At 38.6% G+C, this 17,952-nt stretch overlaps 1 protein-coding gene across 2 annotated transcripts; it reads left to right on the top strand.

Annotated features, from left to right (window-relative positions):
- The first annotated feature begins 9,915 nt into the window (after positions 1-9,915).
- Positions 9,916-17,419, top strand: ATP6V0B_1 (V-type proton ATPase 21 kDa proteolipid subunit). Of its 2 annotated transcripts, none has more exons than XM_051217431.1 (6): positions 9,916-10,144; positions 10,182-10,230; positions 10,266-10,349; positions 11,332-11,479; positions 15,193-15,438; positions 16,860-17,419. In XM_051217431.1, exons 1-6 carry the CDS (start codon positions 10,075-10,077, stop codon positions 16,890-16,892), a joined length of 630 nt encoding a protein of 209 aa, XP_051064828.1. In that variant the 5' UTR covers positions 9,916-10,074; the 3' UTR covers positions 16,893-17,419. The 2 variants fall into 2 exon arrangements, with proteins under 2 accessions (XP_051064828.1, XP_051064829.1); XM_051217432.1 differs by having other exon boundaries at positions 10,390-11,479.
- Positions 17,420-17,952: the final 533 nt, after the last annotated feature.

Raw genomic sequence — 17,952 nt, 5'->3', positions numbered from 1 at the left:
AATCCCGGCAAGTAAGAGGTGGCAAGCAGTTTTCTTTGCAATGATTCCCATGCCTTTATAATCGACAAAAAATTTCTGATGCAATACTTGGGGCACTGTAATGTCCATCGAAAACGTAAACATAAACAACCCAATTTTCCCAAATCCAGTGGAGCGCTGATTTCTAAAGAAAAGGCCACGGAAATCCCCATTATTTTATCTGAGCTTGAATTATTTTGAAAGCCAAACACTATGTTTGTCTATGATTTACAAAAGTGTATTTATTTCCGCATGTGGAACCACAAATGTTGACATTCTGCGGGATTCAGACCCACAGTTTCTGGAGAATGTCTATAGAATTAATGCTCAAACGACTGACAGTGGGAATAGAAATTCTGTTTTGGGCAACTTTCATCAGTGTTAAAGCTTAGTTGTCTACTAGCAACTCCAAATAAAAGTCAGATAAAATCACTCTTATAATACTACATTCCAAAGTTCACTACATCGGGCGAAGTAAAACAGATATACCGACAAACAAAGTATTTATAAGTAGGGACGAATGGTGGCTAGCAGTCTATTACTCTCATTTCATCAACTTAAAGTTCCCAAATCTAGTCAAATTAGAAGTTGGGAGCGAAGGAGTTCGAAGGTAAATTTGGAAGGTATTCAATACTTCGAGAAGCGTTTGGCCTGAGCTGACTAGTTGTTGTGAAGGATGCGTAGCATGATGTACGCAATCGTGATCTAGTGGGGATGCGTGACCGAGGGTGTGCCTAGTAAGAAGAAAGACGTCAGGATCGATTTCAAAGGCTTACAGTACGGTTTATTTTAAGAATTGATTGACCGTAACACACTCACAAGGTATACGAGGAAATTTATCTCAACCTAAAAATTACTTTATAGTCGGTAATAGTGATGTACGAGCCAAACGAAATTATGGAAAATGTAGATGATGGCAAACTCCGCCTGGAGTCCCTCCGGGGGCTACTGCCGGCCCCAAGCCCGATAAAGGAGGAGGGTTGGGCATGAGGTTAGCGACCCCATCCCGTAGAAAACTAACTCGCTAAAAAAACGCTTACCAGAAAAAATAATCCAAAATATTTTAACTCTGCCCTGGGAGTTAGAAGGTCTTCGTTTAGAAGAATTATGACGCTTCATGGTGAAAGCCGAGTTCCTTCGGAAGTTACGAGGCCGATGCCCCTTCTGACAACCAGAGCGACCATTTATTTAGGTACATGGAATGTTCGTACAATGTGGGACACCGGAAGAGCCTTCCAAATTGCTGCAGAAATGAGAAGATACAACCTAGAGGTACTTGGGATCAGTGAAACACATTGGACACAAGTTGGACAACAACGACTAACTACAGGAGAGCTCCTGTTATACTCCGGCCATGAAGAAGAAAATGCACCACATACACAAGGAGTTGCATTGATGCTGTCCAAACGAGCACAAAATGCACTTATAGGATGGGAACCTCATGGACCAAGGATCATCAAAGCCTCCTTCAAAACATAGGAAGAAGGCATTTCAATGAACATCATCCAATGCTATGCGCCTACCAACGACTACAATGAAGACGCTAACGATCAATTCTACGATAGGCTGCAGTCAATCGTCGAGAAGTGCCCAACAAAGGACCTGACCATTCTGATGGGAGATTTCAACGCCAAGGTTGGAACGGACAACACTGGATATGAAGACATAAAGGGACGACACGGACTGGGAGAAAGAAACGAAAATGGTGAGAGATTTGCAAATCTATGTGCCTTCAATATGCTGGTCATAGGCGGCACCATATTCCCACATAAACGCATACACAAAACCACATGGACTTCACCGGATCACTCTACACAAAACCAAATCGACCATATTTGCATCAACAAAACGTTCAGGAGGACTATAGAGGACGTGAGAACCAAGAGAGGAGCTGATGTAGCATCAGACCATCAATTGCTGATCGCCAAGATGAAATTGAAACTCAAGAAGCACTGGACAACGGGGAGGACAGTATCACAAAAGTTCAATACGGCCTTTCTTCAAGATACTGACAAACCCAACAAATTCAAGATAGTCCTCAGCAACATGTTCCAGGCCTTTCATAATCTACTCAATGGAGAAGGAACTAATATGGAGAGCAACTGTAAGGCGGTCAAAGAGGCAATCACTTCAACATGTCATGAGGTCCTGGGTCACAAGAAGCACCATCACAAGGAATGGATCACTGTTGATACACTGGATAAGATTCAAGAAATGAGGAACAGGAAGGTAGCAATCAATATCAGTCGAACAAGAGCAGAAAAAGCCAAGGCACAAGCTGAATACACAGAAGTAAACAAATAAGTGAAGAGGAGCATCAGAACCGACAGACGTAAACATGTGGAAGATCTAGCAACGACGGCGGAAAAGGCTGCAAGAGAAGGAAACATGAGACAATTGTATGACACGACAAAGAAACTCTCTGGAAATCGCCGCAAACCAGAACGACCAGTGAAAAGCAAGGAAGGCGAGGTAATCACCAACATTGAAGAGCAACAAAACAGGTGGGTAGAACACTTCAAAGAACTGTTGAATCGACCAGCTCCACTGAACCCACCCAACATCGAAGCAGCACACACGGACCTCCCAATCAATGTTGGCCCACCAACAATTGAAGAACTCAACATGGCCATCAGACAAATCAAGAGTGGCAAAGCAGCAGGACCGGACAACATCCCAGCAGAGGCACTAAAAGCAGACGTAGCGGCAACTGCAAGGATACTCCACATTCTCTTCAGCAAAATTTGGGATGAGGAACAAGTACCAACAGACTGGAAAGAAGGACTCCTGATCAAAATACCGAAGAAAGGCGATCTCAGCAAGTGTGATAACTACAGGGGCATCACTCTTCTCTCAATACCGGGGAAAGTCTTCAACAGGGTATTGTTAAACAGGATGAAGGACTGCGTAGACGCCCAACTTCGTGACCAACAGGCAGGATTCCGTAAGGATAGATCGCGTACAGACCAAATCGCAACTCTAAGGATCATTGTGGAACAATCAATTGAATGGAATTCATCATCCTATATCAACTTCATTGACTACGAAAATGCATTTGATAGTGTGGACAGAACAACACTATGGAAACTTCTTCGACTCTACGGCGTGCCTCAGAAGATAGTCAATATCATACAGAGTTCATATGATGAATTACACTGCAAAATCGTGCATGGAGGACAGTTAACATAGTCGTTTGAAGTGAAGACCGGTGTTAGGCAAGGTTGCTTACTCTCACCCTTTCTCTTTCTCCTGGTGATCGACTGGATCGTGAAGACGTCAACATCTGAAGGGAAACACGGGATACAGTGGACATCTAAGATGCAGTTGGATGATCTAGACTTCCCAGATGATCTGGCCCTTCTATCGCAATCGCAACAACAAATGCAGGAGAAGAAGACCAGTGTAGCAGAAGCCTCAGCAGCAGCAGGTCTCAATATACACAAAGGGAAAAGCAAGATTCTCTGATACAACACAGAATGCACCAATCCAATCACAATTGACGGAGAAGATTTGGAAGATGTGAAAACCTTTACATATTTGGGCAGCATCATTGATGAACATGGTGGATCTGATGCAGATGTGAAGGCGCGGATCGGCAAAACAAGAGCAGTATATTTACAACTGAAGAACATCTGGAACTCAAAGCAACTGTCAACCAACACCAAGGTCAGGATTTTCAATACAAATGTCAAGACAGTTCTACTGTATGGGGCAGAAACCTGGAGAACTACGAAAACCATCATCCAGAAAATACAGGTGTTTATTAACAGTTGTCTACGCAAAATACTTCGGATCCGTTTGCCAGACACTATTAGCAACAACCAACTGTCGGAAAGAACAAACCAGACATTGAGGAAAGCACCCAACTGCGTCACAAGACAAGCCCTCACATGGAATCCTGAAGACTTTGCTGTATTGCGAAGAGTGCTGAAGGCAGTTAGCAAGATGTGTGGTGAATCTTTCGAGGTCATAATTATTATGGTTGTGGATAGACATTTAAAATCATGCAAACTCCTGGCAGGTGTTATTTTATCAGATACTAGCCATCCCCTTCACTCTTATCTTTCTCCTTGTATATCTTCTGGTAGAACGAGACGTAATTACATTAAAATCCATGCACGCAAGCAAAAGTATAAAAGTTCTATAATACCTTACCTAGCAAATATACTCTGTGACGAACAGGTTGTTAGAATTAACCTGGTCAATAACTTAAATTCTTAACATGTCTTTAATTTTAAAAAGTTTGTACAGTTTTTTTTGTTTTTTTATTTTTTTAATATTTTTTTTAAAAACCTTTTTTTATTTCTTTTTGTATTTGCTACTGCCTTTTTGTTCGTTGTTCAGTAAGTAACTTGTTGAAATACCATGTGCTGAGAATTCTATATTGTACCAAAATATAATATTGAATAAAGCCATTAATAATAATAATAACAAGAGGAAGACCAAAGAACACATTACTCCGGGAAATGGAAATAGACATGAGAAAACTGAACAAGAATTGGATGGAACTAGAAAAAAAGGCCCAGGACAGAGTGGGTTGGACAATGCTGGTCGGCGGCCTATGCTGCATTAGGAGTGATGATGTCACAGGTATTCAGTGTTTGACAACGCTTCTACCAGTAACACCTAATATATTTCGTTCCCACCAAGAGAAATCAAAAGACAGAGTCGAGGAGACCGGAAGAGTATGTTTGGCGATGACCAATATATCGGAATTCTCTGATCTAATCTGGCTAGCGATTGCGGTTGATGTTGAGCACGGCGTTACCACACGTGATCTGGTGCGGATGCCTGACCGAGCGCCTTCAGCTAGATGAGTCCACTAAAACATATGGTCAGCATCCAATGTCGAAAACTTACAGAGCTATTTATTTTAGGGATTTATTTACCGCTACAGATCGCTCCCCTCCTAGTGGGGAAGTAATGACCCTAAGACGTGGACAGCCAGAAGTTTAAACCCAACGAGTTTGTCGTTGGTAAACACTCTTCTGATAGCTTACTAAATTTAGCAGCGTCTGGTCGTCTTTCCTTACGATATGGGACGGAGGTTCAACATAGTAAAAAGAGAAAATGTACAATGAAAATTTCGGATCCTCATAAACGTCATCGTTCTTTTCCAGCCGTCCTGGAAAAGAAAAAAATAAAATGTAAGTGCATGTCGAAATACACTCGTATGTGTGTAAAAGCACAATGTCAGAGAAAAAAATGGAAAATAAACTCATGAACACGTAATAGCGTTAAAAAAATTGTTTTTTTTGTTTTGTTTTTTTTAAATAGAAATAAAAATATATAAGCATATTAAAATTGTTTTTTTTAAAAAAAAATAATATAAAATGTCGAGAAGTGCCTTACGTGCAATAGTCGTTTAAATGTTCTGGAAATCTCACCCTTCTTCCAGAACGCGTCGTTTTAAGTTTATTTTCGGATACTGTCGAAGTATCTTCGTGTGTGTTGATTGTCGGATGAGGTATTATAAGTGTCGGAGTCGTGTCGTTCGATTGTACCGAAGGAAAATCCACGTAGATAGGATTTCCTTCTAAATACTCTGCTTTTAAGCGATCGATGCTGATGCTATCGTTGGTTCCGTTCTTATCGACTATATAGTACTTAGATTCACGTTGAAGAACTTTGAAGGGTCCTTCGTATGCTGATTCGAATGGTCGTCGATGCGAGTCTCGACGAACGAAAACGTGTGTACTATATCGTAAGTCAGGTTGAACGAAAACATCAGTTGATTGAGGTCGAGTGAAAGCAGGTTTAACTGAACGCATTGCGTTTGTAAGCCTGTTCGTGTAGGAGGTTAGATCCATGTTCATTAAAGAGGATGAAGGATCCACGAATTCTCCTGGAAGTCGAAGTGTCGTTCCATAAACGAGTTGAGCCGCAGTGTATCCAATGTCAGCTTTCACTGCATTGCGGATACCTAGTAAGACGAGTGGAAGAGCGTCGGTCCACTGTGAAACGTTTGCTGCTGATAGCGAAGCTTTCAGTTGTCGGTGAAAACGTTCTACCAACCCGTTTGCTTGTGGATGGTAGGCGGTCGTTCGGAAGCGAGTGATTCCTAAAAGTGTGGTCAGACGACGGAAAAGATCAGATTCAAACTGACGTCCGCGGTCTGTAGTGATGGTTGAAGGGCAACCGAAGTTTGCTACCCATCGTTCGACGAAGGTGCGGGCCACTGTTTCAGCAGTGATGTCCTTAATAGGTACTGCTTCTGGCCATCGAGTGAAACGGTCAACGCAGGTTAAGAGATAAGAGTATCCATTTGAATCTGGTAAAGGTCCTACCAAATCCAAATGAACATGGTCGAAACGAGCATCGGGAGTTTTAAACGAGCCTAGGGGACATTTATTGTGTCTGATAACCTTAGATTTGTGGCAGCTTACACAGGAGCGTGCCCACTCCCTCACCTCTTTATTCATTCCAGGCCAGCAAAACCGTTCTGCTATAAGCTTGATGGTTGCACGAACACCTGGATGCGAAAGTTTGTGCAATGTGTTGAAGACATTGCGTCGATAATGTTTCGGCACGATTGGGCGATCCCTACCTGTAGATGTGTCACAAAGTAGAGTTTCCTTACCTGTTCCCATCTGTTTGATGCGTAGTTTAAGTGTTGTGGACGATAACTCGTGCTGAAGATCAGTGTCTTCTTTTGAAGCTCGGCGAGTTTAAGAAGGTCGATTCCTTGGAAACTGTTCAAGGAAGTTATACGAGATAAAGCGTCTGCAACTACATTGTTTGCTCCAGAGATGTGTTGAATGTCTGAAGTAAACTGCGAAATGTAGTCCAGTTGTCGAGACTCACGGGGAGAGTACTTGTCAGAAGGAGAGCTTAACGAGAAAGTGAGCGGTTTATGGTCCGTGAAAAGAGTGAATTCACGACCTTCGATGTAGTGTTGGAAATGCCGTACAGCACAATACATAGCTAGGAGTTCCCTACCGAATGTGCTGTACCTCGATTCGGTGTCTAGCAACCTTCTAGAGAAAATGCCAAGGGTTGCCAGGAGTTGTTAACCCATTGTTGTAAGACTCCTCCGATTGCTGAGTCGGATGCGTCTACTGCGATGCTTATGGGTGCTCGGGTGTCCTGATGTGCGAGCATTGTTGCTTTAGCAATCAGTTCCTTAACTGTGGAGAATGCTTTTCGTGCGGTGTCGTCCAAATTAATGGATTTCGCATTTCCACGAAGTTGGTCGGTAAGAGGCTTCATAAGTAATGCGCATTTCGGTATGAAACGTCTATAGAAACTTACGAGGCCGTTAAACGTGCGTAATTGCTTGACGGTGGTCGGTTCTGGGTAATCCAGAATGGCCGCCACTTTGGTCCTAAGAGGTCGAATGCCTTGAGCATCGATAGTGTGTCCCAGAAAGTCTAACGAGTCGGTTCCGAATTGGCATTTCTGAACGTTTACAGTTATGCCATGTTTTTGAAGTCGTTCGAAAACAAGATCCAGATGCTTGAGATGTGTTTCTCTGTCCGGACTTGCGATTAGACAGTCATCAACATACGCGTGTACGAAGTTGAGACCTCGAAAAACGTCGTCTATGAATCTTTGGAATGTTTGAGCAGCATTCCTTAGACCGAAAGGCATTCGCAAAAATTCATAGAGTCCGAAAGGAGTTATGATAGCTGTTTTCGGTATGTCGTCAGTAGCCATAGGTATTTGGTTATACGCTTTAACCAAGTCGATTTTCGAAAAGACAGTTGTACCTTTCAAGGTAGCTGTCAAATCGTGAATGTGAGGCAACGGGTAACGATCGGGAATGGTTTTCGCGTTCAATCGCCGATAGTCACCAGTTGGACGCCAATCGTTGCTGTCCTTTTAGGGACCATGTGCAACGGAGATGCATATGGGCTACTTGACGGTCGTATGATTCCTAAGTCCATCATGTGATCGAATTCGTTTTTCGCTAACCTTAGCTTTTCAGGAGCTAGTCGTCGTGCTTTAGAGAATACAGGTGGTCCTGTAGTCGTGATGTGATGTGTAACATTGCTGGTTACACACGGTAGTTTCGGTTGCGTTTGTTGTATCCCAGGGTACTTATCGAGTAGTGGTTGATAGAGTGGGTCGATCATATGTTTAACTGTGACTGGGGATACTCTACAACCAGTAAAAGAAGTTACGCAAACGGACAAATTAGTGTTTCCGTCTACTAGCCTCCGTTTGCGCGTATCGATGATCAGATTGTGGTGTTGTAGAAGGTCCATACCAATGATTGGTATAGAAACATCTGCAACAACGAAAATCCAGTGTATGGGTTTGCGTAAACCCACGTTAAGGTAAACGTACCTTTTGCCATACGTAGCGATCGGTTTTCCGTTTGCTGCCTGTAAGTTTAGGGTCGATTCGTGAAGCCGGTCGTTAGGATTTGCTGGGAGAACGCTAACTTCTGCGCCAGTGTCGACGAGGTGGCGAACTCTCGTTGTCACATCTGTGACGAATAACAGACGGCTTTGTTCGCCGGCTACGGTTGCCGTTAACGCGTTCCGGCCTGGAAGTTTCCCGAAATGTTTTTCGAATCAGTCGGTTTCGTGTTGGGAAAATTGCAGGGTTTTCTGCAATTTCTGGAAAACTTTCCATACTGGTTATGATACCAGCACCAGTCGGGGTTATCTGTCTCTCGTGGTCTAGAGACAGATCGCTTACGAGAAATGCTTCTACGTGGTGTGCGCGATCTCTTACGGTCGGTACGAAGACTAAGATAACGCGTGAGTGTGTGACATAAGTCGGTTATATCATTCTGAGTCGTGTGAGGCTTTTCTTTGACTGAAAATACCTCGGTAGTAGAAGGTTTCGTAATTTCTAGAATGCGGTCGGCAGATGCAGCCAGCTCGTCTAAGGCGTTGTTCTGGAACGAGACCAGAACTGCTTGCACCTGTTGGGGAAGTTTTGACAAGAAGAGTTGTTTGAATAGACCTTCGTCGAAAGTTCTTGGGCCTATTACCTCTCTCATCCGTTGCAACATGTCTGTCGCAGAACCGTGTTGCAGGTCGATGTTATTGAAGAGTTGATCTAACGTTTGTCGATCGGTTAGGTCTCCTCGTTTAAGAATCGAGCGTTTTAAGATTTCGTAAGGATCGGAAACATCACTAGTAAACATACTAGGTGTTACGTACCTGTTGAATTCGCGCGGTAGTGCCTTGACCACTGCGAGGAATTGTGCACGAGTGTCGATCACGCCGTGCTCGGAGAAGTCGGCTTCTGCGTAGCAAAACCAGGCTTCGACGTTGTCGGGCCAGAAAGGCATCAGTTGAAACGAAGGTGGGGACAAAGTCTTAAGCTTGAGTACTTTAGGTGTCTGTTCAGTCATGATGAAGTATGAAGTACGATAATGAACGAGGGGAAAATATATATATATATCCAAGAAAAAACACGAAAAAAAATCACAATGTTTAAAAAAAATAAAAAATAAGGCAATGATATATAAAAATCCCAAAAAGGAACAGACTCACAGTTGCAATTAGGTGTACCAGATCACGTCGGTCTCACCAATGATGATGTCACAGGTATTCAGTGTTTGACAACGCTTCTACCAGTAACACCTAATATATTTCGTTCCCACCAAGAGAAATCAAAAGACAGAGTCGAGGAGACCGGAAGAGTATGTTTGGCGATGACCAATATATCGGAATTCTCTGATCTAATCTGGCTAGCGATTGCGGTTGATGTTGAGCACGGCGTTACCACACGTGATCTGGTGCGGATGCCTGACCGAGCGCCTTCAGCTAGATGAGTCCACTAAAACATATGGTCAGCATCCAATGTCGAAAACTTACAGAGCTATTTATTTTAGGGATTTATTTACCGCTACAGGAGTAACAGGCGAAAGTAAGTAAGTAAGTAAGTAAGATGATGGCAAGCACATCATTTACAAATTAGGTCCATATTAAAGGATGTCTAAGCTCTAACAGTCAATAATCTAGCAAGGAAGTAGAACCTTCTCAGAAATATTTGCAGTAAAATCACCACAGGTCAACTGATCTGTCCTCATTTCCGATAAGTGGAATCACTGCTTTGTTTTCGTTCGGTTTGGCGGGAATTTGCATTTACTGAGAAATGGCCTGCACAAAACTGAATGTGTATTATATACCAACTTATACAGCAATCTCTGTTTTTATTTTGATAGGTAACTTTCATTAATAGTAATTTAGATGTCTCGTTAGGTCTTTATTATATTTTGAGCGGTGAAGGCCATAGATTCGATATAGGATGGTATGTAATTTTACATTTTATTGATCGTCCTCCAGGGTTTTATCTGAAACATCACCCTACCTATGGGCTGCAATGGGTATTGGTTTGGCTATCTCTCTTTCAGTAGTTGGAGCTGCTTGGTAAGGAGATTTTCCTTGTTACTATTGTACACATTTCAAGTTTTTTTTTACGAATTCAGCGAAAAATATGAAGATCATGGAAGTTAGAACTCCTTCCAAATAACTAGTGTAGTCCAACCAACTTTTTTAGATATGACTTGACAGTACGCTAGGAAACCACGCTAAATTTTCCTCAAGGAACCAGCTCTGTAAAGCTTTAAGTGAACTTTAGGTAGTGTGTCAAAGTTATCCAAGGCAGAGGAAAAATGCGACCAGACTCTAATTTTCTACCGAAAACTTACTGAAGTTCCTTGGTATCCTGAAAAAGTTTTTAGAAGTTCATTTATGTCTGTGGTGCCTAGTACTATGTCAAGCCTACATGGGTTATTCTAGCTTCTGGACAGACCGACTTATTCTTTTTGAGTCACATTTGGACCTTGTCATTAATTCACTTGTAACCTTAAATGTTCTTATATGAACGTATGTGGGTGTCAAAGTTACTGGTACAGAAACGCGCGATGAAGATTACTTGTTAAACGTCGTCCGAGTGTCGATTTGGTTGTTTTATAGAAATCCTTTAGTTTTGCTCAACAAACAGTATGCAATTTCCACATTATGATTTCAGGTGTTTATTCTTAGAAAATCTAATTCTGCTCTTAGATTTTAGGGTTAGCTGAGCAGACTTATTTGATTCTTGTAGTGCAAATATGCTTTTCATCTCTTCAAACGAATAAATTATACCATAACTATTTTGTCGTTTCTCTGCCATATGTTTTCAGTATTTTCTTGCTTTCATTTATTTCATTTACGTAATGTTATGGCAAATGTACATAGTAAAATATTATGTTGATCTAGTCAATCAACAGAAGGTTAAGATTAATAGTTTTAGATAAACGTTTGCTAATTCTCCGTGGAAGGGGCGTGTCATAAATACATGTTTATAAATACTTCACTTTCCAAGATGGACTGCATTTATGTGCTTAACATATTTATTTCCTTATAGGGGCATCTATATAACAGGTTCTAGTATTCTAGGAGCAGCTGTCAAAGCACCTCGTATTCGTACAAAAAATTTGGTTAGCATTATTTTCTGTGAAGCTGTTGCAATTTATGGGATTATTACAGCTATTATTATGCTGAGTCAAGTTGGGGTGGGTTGAGTATATTTTATGCTTTCATTTCATACTGCTGTCATTTTGATTCAAATTTACCTAGTTATTAAAATCTGAATAAGATGAAATAGCCTTGTTGTGTGCTACAAGTTCTAAAGAAATATGCACTTATTGATGACTTACTTGTTTGGTGCTTCACAAAACGTAAGATTACAAAAGAAAGTAAAGTAACGGTTTTATCAACATATCTGGCACAAATGTCCATGTATCACTTTTGTATAAGTATTCTGAAGTAAAATTATGTATGTAATACACATTTACCACAACGGGAATCCCACTTGTGCATAAAAAATAACATACATTACTTCTCTATGAAAATCTATTTAAGCAAAGCAAAATATAATCGCATCATATATTGTAGACGTGAATTCCTTACACACTAGATGCTTGCATTCGTTTGATATTTACACCGAAAGTAGAGATAGTGATAATACATTCTGTTAAAGATAATTAACCGATGAATTTCGGAATGTATGATAAAGTGTTTAACTGACATGTTGATGTTTGTCACTGGCGGTTAGAGATGTTTTTCTCAAGGTAATCTGTGCAAACATTAAGCGGAACGTGGTTGACCATGCATATGTAAATCATTTACCAAGGATAGCTTTGTGTACTTGGTTTTGAGCTACACTGTGTGACAGTTTACAATATATACTACTCAGTTTCCTATACCAAATTAGGTGGAGCGAAATCCGAATCCAATGCCTATTGGTTGAAAATAGATTACCTTGGCCATTAAGCCTCCACTATATAATGACATATTCTTACCTTACGTAGTCAAGCGAATGACTTATTTTTCATGCTACGTACTAATAGTTTCTCATATTGTGACCCCATTCCACATGCCTATGGAATGTGCTATTGTCTTAATAGATAACTACTTCTGTTTCCATCGTATTAAAAAATATATTCATTCATTTGCTGCTATTTAGTTGGATATTCAATGTTTAGCACATAAGTATATCTATGTAGACTATATCACATTCAGTTGAATAATAAAAGACCTATTTAGAAAAATAATGGTAATGAAAATTGATCATAACGAAAAGTAGAAACAAAGAATGCATGATTTTTAAATGATACGATATGGTATTTGTACCAAATAGTGTGAATTCACTTTATTAAATTATACCGTTCTTCAGTGGTTTAATCCATTTCTTGGTACATATCGTATAGTCGTATCGTCTATTTTTACTCTGAATGTACGGTACATAGACATTTAATAAAACTACGTTCGGTCAGTCATACGATACATACAACTTAACGTATATGTATCGGTTCAATTCTCTGTACCAAATTAACATAGCGAGATAAAATTATCAAGAAAAATCCCGAAGTAGTAGGAATTGTAACAGTATTGATAGCAGTATAGAAGATTAAGTATAGAAAAAGAGGCATAAGGAGATTTCTGGACTCTGGTTCTAAGGGAAGATTATGAGTAAGCGCATTTGCACCATTGCGAACGATTTCGAACCGTGTCAACCAAATTCCCTAACCATTGATCCCCCGGACCCCAACCAGATAGTATGCACACGCCCGTCTCAATATAATAGTCAATGAATTAGTGAACTAATACTATATCTTGGTCTGGCCGCTTGTAACTTTCTTACAACCTACTCCTACACAAGATAACATTGCCCATCGACGTAGGCGGTGGTCGTGCATATATAACTCATGTTCCAATCACTTTAGTTGATATAGATTGAGTATTTCATCAACCGATAATCTTGGCATTACTCACTTAGTGGTCGCAAAACACATGAGTAATGCTTCGAAGGTACACATCATTAGTTCAGAGATTTGGGCACGTAAATGTTAGTCAGTTGATTCAGCCATAAAGATTTTGCCGATGCTTGAGCAAAAAATTATACAAAAGGATATGACTTGTGATCTAATATATTATATTAAGTTGCATTCAATCATTGCACTTATTTTCTGTAGTTTTCAGAAAAATGTCATTTTTCTCAAGTATAGCAACTGTCATAATTGTATGTATTGTCATCAAAATTTCTACTCCGTTAATTGATTTTATCTGTTGTAAGATCGATCGAATTTACAAGGTGATTGAACAGTTCTGTTTCATATACATTAAAATGGTAAACATTTGTAACTTAATGACATATGATCCATTTCAGTTATTGACTGTAAAATAATAAATGTCTATGGTAAATGTAAACCTTACTGACAAACTAACCAAACTTAAGATAAGGGTTGTTGCATTGTTGCATAAAATTTAAAACTTGATGATGTATGACCTGTATTTTTTTAAAAAGTCGAGCAACAAGTAAGTTAAACTTACCACTATTTAATTATTAAGAATCCTAGACTTAATAAACATCGGGGGACTAGTGAAAAGGGACCATGATTAATGCATTTCTGATGATAACTTAGAAGTTGATACTGAAAATCAAATATAGGGAAAATTCCCATTTTCATGTTTGATGAAAAGAAACTAATCAAGCGAAGAAATTTCTTTTGAGTTAGTTTTTCATCATAGCTCTACATTAATATATATATATGATTTGCAACAATGAAATAGCACTCACCAAGTAGTTACTTTACGCAATAATTATATAATACATTTATTATAAAATAATATTGAGTAATTAGAAGAAAGAGGAATATAATCAAAAGATTTAACAGTCGCTACGTTGTGCAACATATAAAAAGAAAGAACTAGCATAATATTTCGATGGAAGGTCAGTATTATAGCAGTTATGTAAGAATCAAGGAACGAATATTGAGAATATGTAAAATACAAAAGTTGAAGAAATTAATAAGTAGTTTAAATATTTTTGAAGGAAGGGATTTCATCAAAGTTTAGCCACAATCTCATTCCCATACCGATAGACAAAGTAGCGAGAGTGGTTGTACAAACTTTTTTTGGATGCAAAGACTAAGTTTGTGAACATGGATTCCGACTGCTTCAGCAGTGTGCAAGGGACGGACTCGTAAACTATGTGGTAAATTTGATGGGATATGGTAGATCACCTTAAAAGCTTTATACAAGTCAACTTGATGACCTGTGTCCCACCAAGCGGGAATGGAACTCTTAATCACTCTTACCTGTCCTTTGCTCAACCAAGATGGATAGTGTTCTGCTATGCGATAATGGACATGCCGAATGGAACGCCCTATATAACTAGCTCCACAGGAGCAGTTGAATTGGTAAATACACATGGATGTGGCGAATTCAGGCAGTTGTTTTTATTAACGGTTCTTATTATAGGGTGGTTATAGGAAACGGCATTCAGCCTGGCCTCATTAAACATTTGCTGTGCAGCCCTTCACAATTTTCTCGATAACATCATTTAGGAATTGTAACTTTGAGAACAGTACTTTCTTCGGAGCGGTAAATACATTTGGCCTTCTTTTCATCTCTTTCATGTGTTTGTTTATGAATTTCATTGGGTATTCATTCCTACTAAACAGGTTACAAATATTATTCTAATAATCTACGGTAGTATCATCAGCTCAAGTCATTTTATCACGATGAGTAAAGATCTTTATAACGTTTCTTTTTCATAAAATTTATATATATGCTTACAGAATTTCCTTTCACGGAGTTCTTAACAGTTACTTTTAATTCTTAATCCCAGCCTTCTTTTTGAGTTTCGCACCATAAAATATTTATTTATATCTCCTGCATTCTGATTGACCGAAAATCTTTTCAACTTTCCATATATTTATAGTCTTACAATCCTACAGGTGCAAGTGAAGCCGTTATTCGTCAAGCACATCGTGCCGGTTATGCAATGTTTGCGGCTGGATTAACTGTTGGTTTTTGTAATCTTATCTGTGGTATATGTGTCGGTATGGTTGGTTCTGGTGCAGCTTTAGCAGATGCTGCAAATTCTGCATTATTTGTTAAAATACTTGTAGTGGAGATTTTCGGTAGTGCCATTGGATTATTTGGAATAATTGTAGCTATTCTTCAAGTAAGAAATGTGATTTATTCTAATCAGTTTATGATCAAAAGTTATTCGATTTGTAAACAGTCTTTATTTGATGTTATTATAAATGTATGTAACCTATGTGTTTGTTTAAATTGTCTAGGAACTATTGAGTGTTAGGTTTCTAAACATTGAGTCCCAGGTCTGATCCCAAATCTATCTGCTTGGATTCTTGCAACTGTGAATAGTTTTTATTAATTTCCACATTAAAGTAGTGTAATTCATTTTTTATCTCATCAGGTACAAATCATTGTACTTGGCTTCAAGGTATTCTCCAAATGTAAGGTCCATATAAACGGAGTGGGGTTCGAATCTGTAACTTTGGTGGTTGAAGGTCTCAATCACGGAACCATTGCTCCACTCAAAGTTGAATAAATGACCTTGAATTTGGTTTATCAGTCACATTTGGCTGGTATAAGTAATTTAACTAAGTAAATGTCTTAGAGGAGATAAACTTTATTTAAATTCAGATTGTTATTACAAATGATTTCAAAGCGATATTTATCATTGATTTCACTGTTGCAACCTCTCAGAAGATAAAATTTAAAATCTACATCAGCATTATTTTTTTACAGAGTTCCGTATTGTATTCTGTGATTCGTGTTATTTATCAGTGTGAGGAGTTTGTAAAGATTGTTGAGTTTGATGGATCATGTTAGGAAATGAATTAAGTTTGACATTCACTGAAAAGCAAGAAACATTAGACAGCTGTTTTATCCTAATATGCAATCCTTCAGTGGTGTCTATTCAAAGACATAATGAGATCTATACTATAAGGTTACTCACTACAATATCAAACACTATCCATTTGATGATGGGATCTTATTTGACCAAGGTAAAACTGAGTTGTTTACATTGATTCATTTGATGTTCGAATGGACATTACACAAAGATTTTAGGTTATGTAAAGTTTTATTCTAACCGGATGACACTTTCCGACAATCATAACGCTACTTAAATTATAGGAGTTGAGTGACAATATGTCTTCTTGTTAATCCTTAAGATATATTGTGCGTCTGAGTGGTATATAGTCTTCTACTGTTTTAGTATTCCTTGGCCACGATACTTCGCTCGACTCTGTTCATATTAAAACAAAGATTGAAGAGGCACAAACAAATGTATATTATATATTCTAACAATCCGTAAAACAAAGATACAGTAATGAAGATATTAGAGTTTGTACAGAATTCGCGTAGGAATCTTCCATTCGTCCACCAACGCTGATCAATTAGAAAATAACCAATCAGTCGTTTTCTCCCTAATTTTAACTTGATTAGACCATCCAGTAGTCAAGAATCTGTCCTGCTAACATTTGTCTTTTATAGTTATTTATCACTATATAATTCACACCAACACTTGTATATATATCATCCTGAAATTTGTATTCTTAATTTTGCTACTTTCAGATTTCTGGCAAGAAAATTTCTGATAAAGGTTAAAGAGTACTTAAAACTGGGGACGAAACAAACACTCTGTTTAGTTTCACTTTAATACTTTCTATACCTTAGTTTTTCTCATGATACAGTTTCTCTCTCTACATGTGTTACCATTTCTTTTAAAATTTAAGTTTTACGTATCATCTGTGTTGGTAAACTCTTTTCCCTTTCTCTCCTTCTCTCTCTTTCCACCATTTTTCCTATTTCATTTATTCGAAAATGTCCGTCTATTATTGGGTAATTGAAAAGAAAAAACTGATTCATTTCCAACTCAGTCAGTCAATAGTGTTTGTTACTTATGTCATATTTCTGATCAAAATATCAATTTGTATTTTTCATTTCTCTTATCATCATTTGATATAAATATATTATAATTTAATGCATAATATTTGATATCATTATTATTCTGATTAACAATTAACCAAACGTGATAATGATGTGTTTTACTCTAATACGCTTATTATGCTATTCACATTCCTTTCATTGTGTTTGCGTATGTGTTGATTAAATAAATATATATTTCTTAGTAATTGTATTGTGTTTTACATCCCTATATCAGAAAATAAACTCTATAACTATAATCAAATTTGTAATATCATGTATTCAGTTAGTCAGTCCTAAGCAACATAGAACTTAGCACATATATGGATCAGTTTTAATTTATCACACCAATACATCAGCATGGTGAAAAAAAATGATCAAGATGAATATCATAGTTCTAGTAGTAGTATCAATGGTAATTAAAAAGAACACTAGACATAGAGAATGTGATTCGTGACCCTGGTTGTTTGTATCTTGCTTATACAGCACAGTCTGACAGTCAATTACTTCATAGATATCCTACGTTTTGGTTTGGGTGATCCTGGCTTCCAGCGTAATCTTATAGGACATCGCGTGTCGAGGCATGCAGGTGTCAGGTATACGTAACTTCTTTCTCAAATACAATTGATGAATGTAATACTTCGTCAACTGATTTATCTTCTTTACATCTAGTCTCGGAATTCTTCACTCGATGATCTTAATGTACCCGAGGGATTTTTTGTTCACATTGATGATCTAATTC

The sequence above is a fragment of the Schistosoma haematobium genome, chromosome 5 (genome assembly GCF_000699445.3).
Source record: "Schistosoma haematobium chromosome 5, whole genome shotgun sequence".
NCBI classification, from domain to species: Eukaryota; Metazoa; Platyhelminthes; class Trematoda; order Strigeidida; family Schistosomatidae; genus Schistosoma; species Schistosoma haematobium.
The sequence above is the reverse complement of the archived record's forward strand: the minus strand, read 5'-3'. Positions and strand labels throughout refer to the sequence as shown.

Bases quoted from the DNA above. Each gene is read 5' to 3' on its own strand.
- ATP6V0B_1 (XM_051217431.1), top strand. From the start codon at position 10,075: ATGGCCTGCACAAAACTGAATGTGTATTATATACCAACTTATACAGCA. The intron at 10,145-10,181 runs GTAACTTTCATT...ATGTCTCGTTAG, and splicing joins CTCTGTTTTTATTTTGATAG to GTCTTTATTATATTTTGAGC. The intron at 11,480-15,192 runs GTGGGTTGAGTA...ATATATTTATAG, and splicing joins TTATGCTGAGTCAAGTTGGG to TCTTACAATCCTACAGGTGC.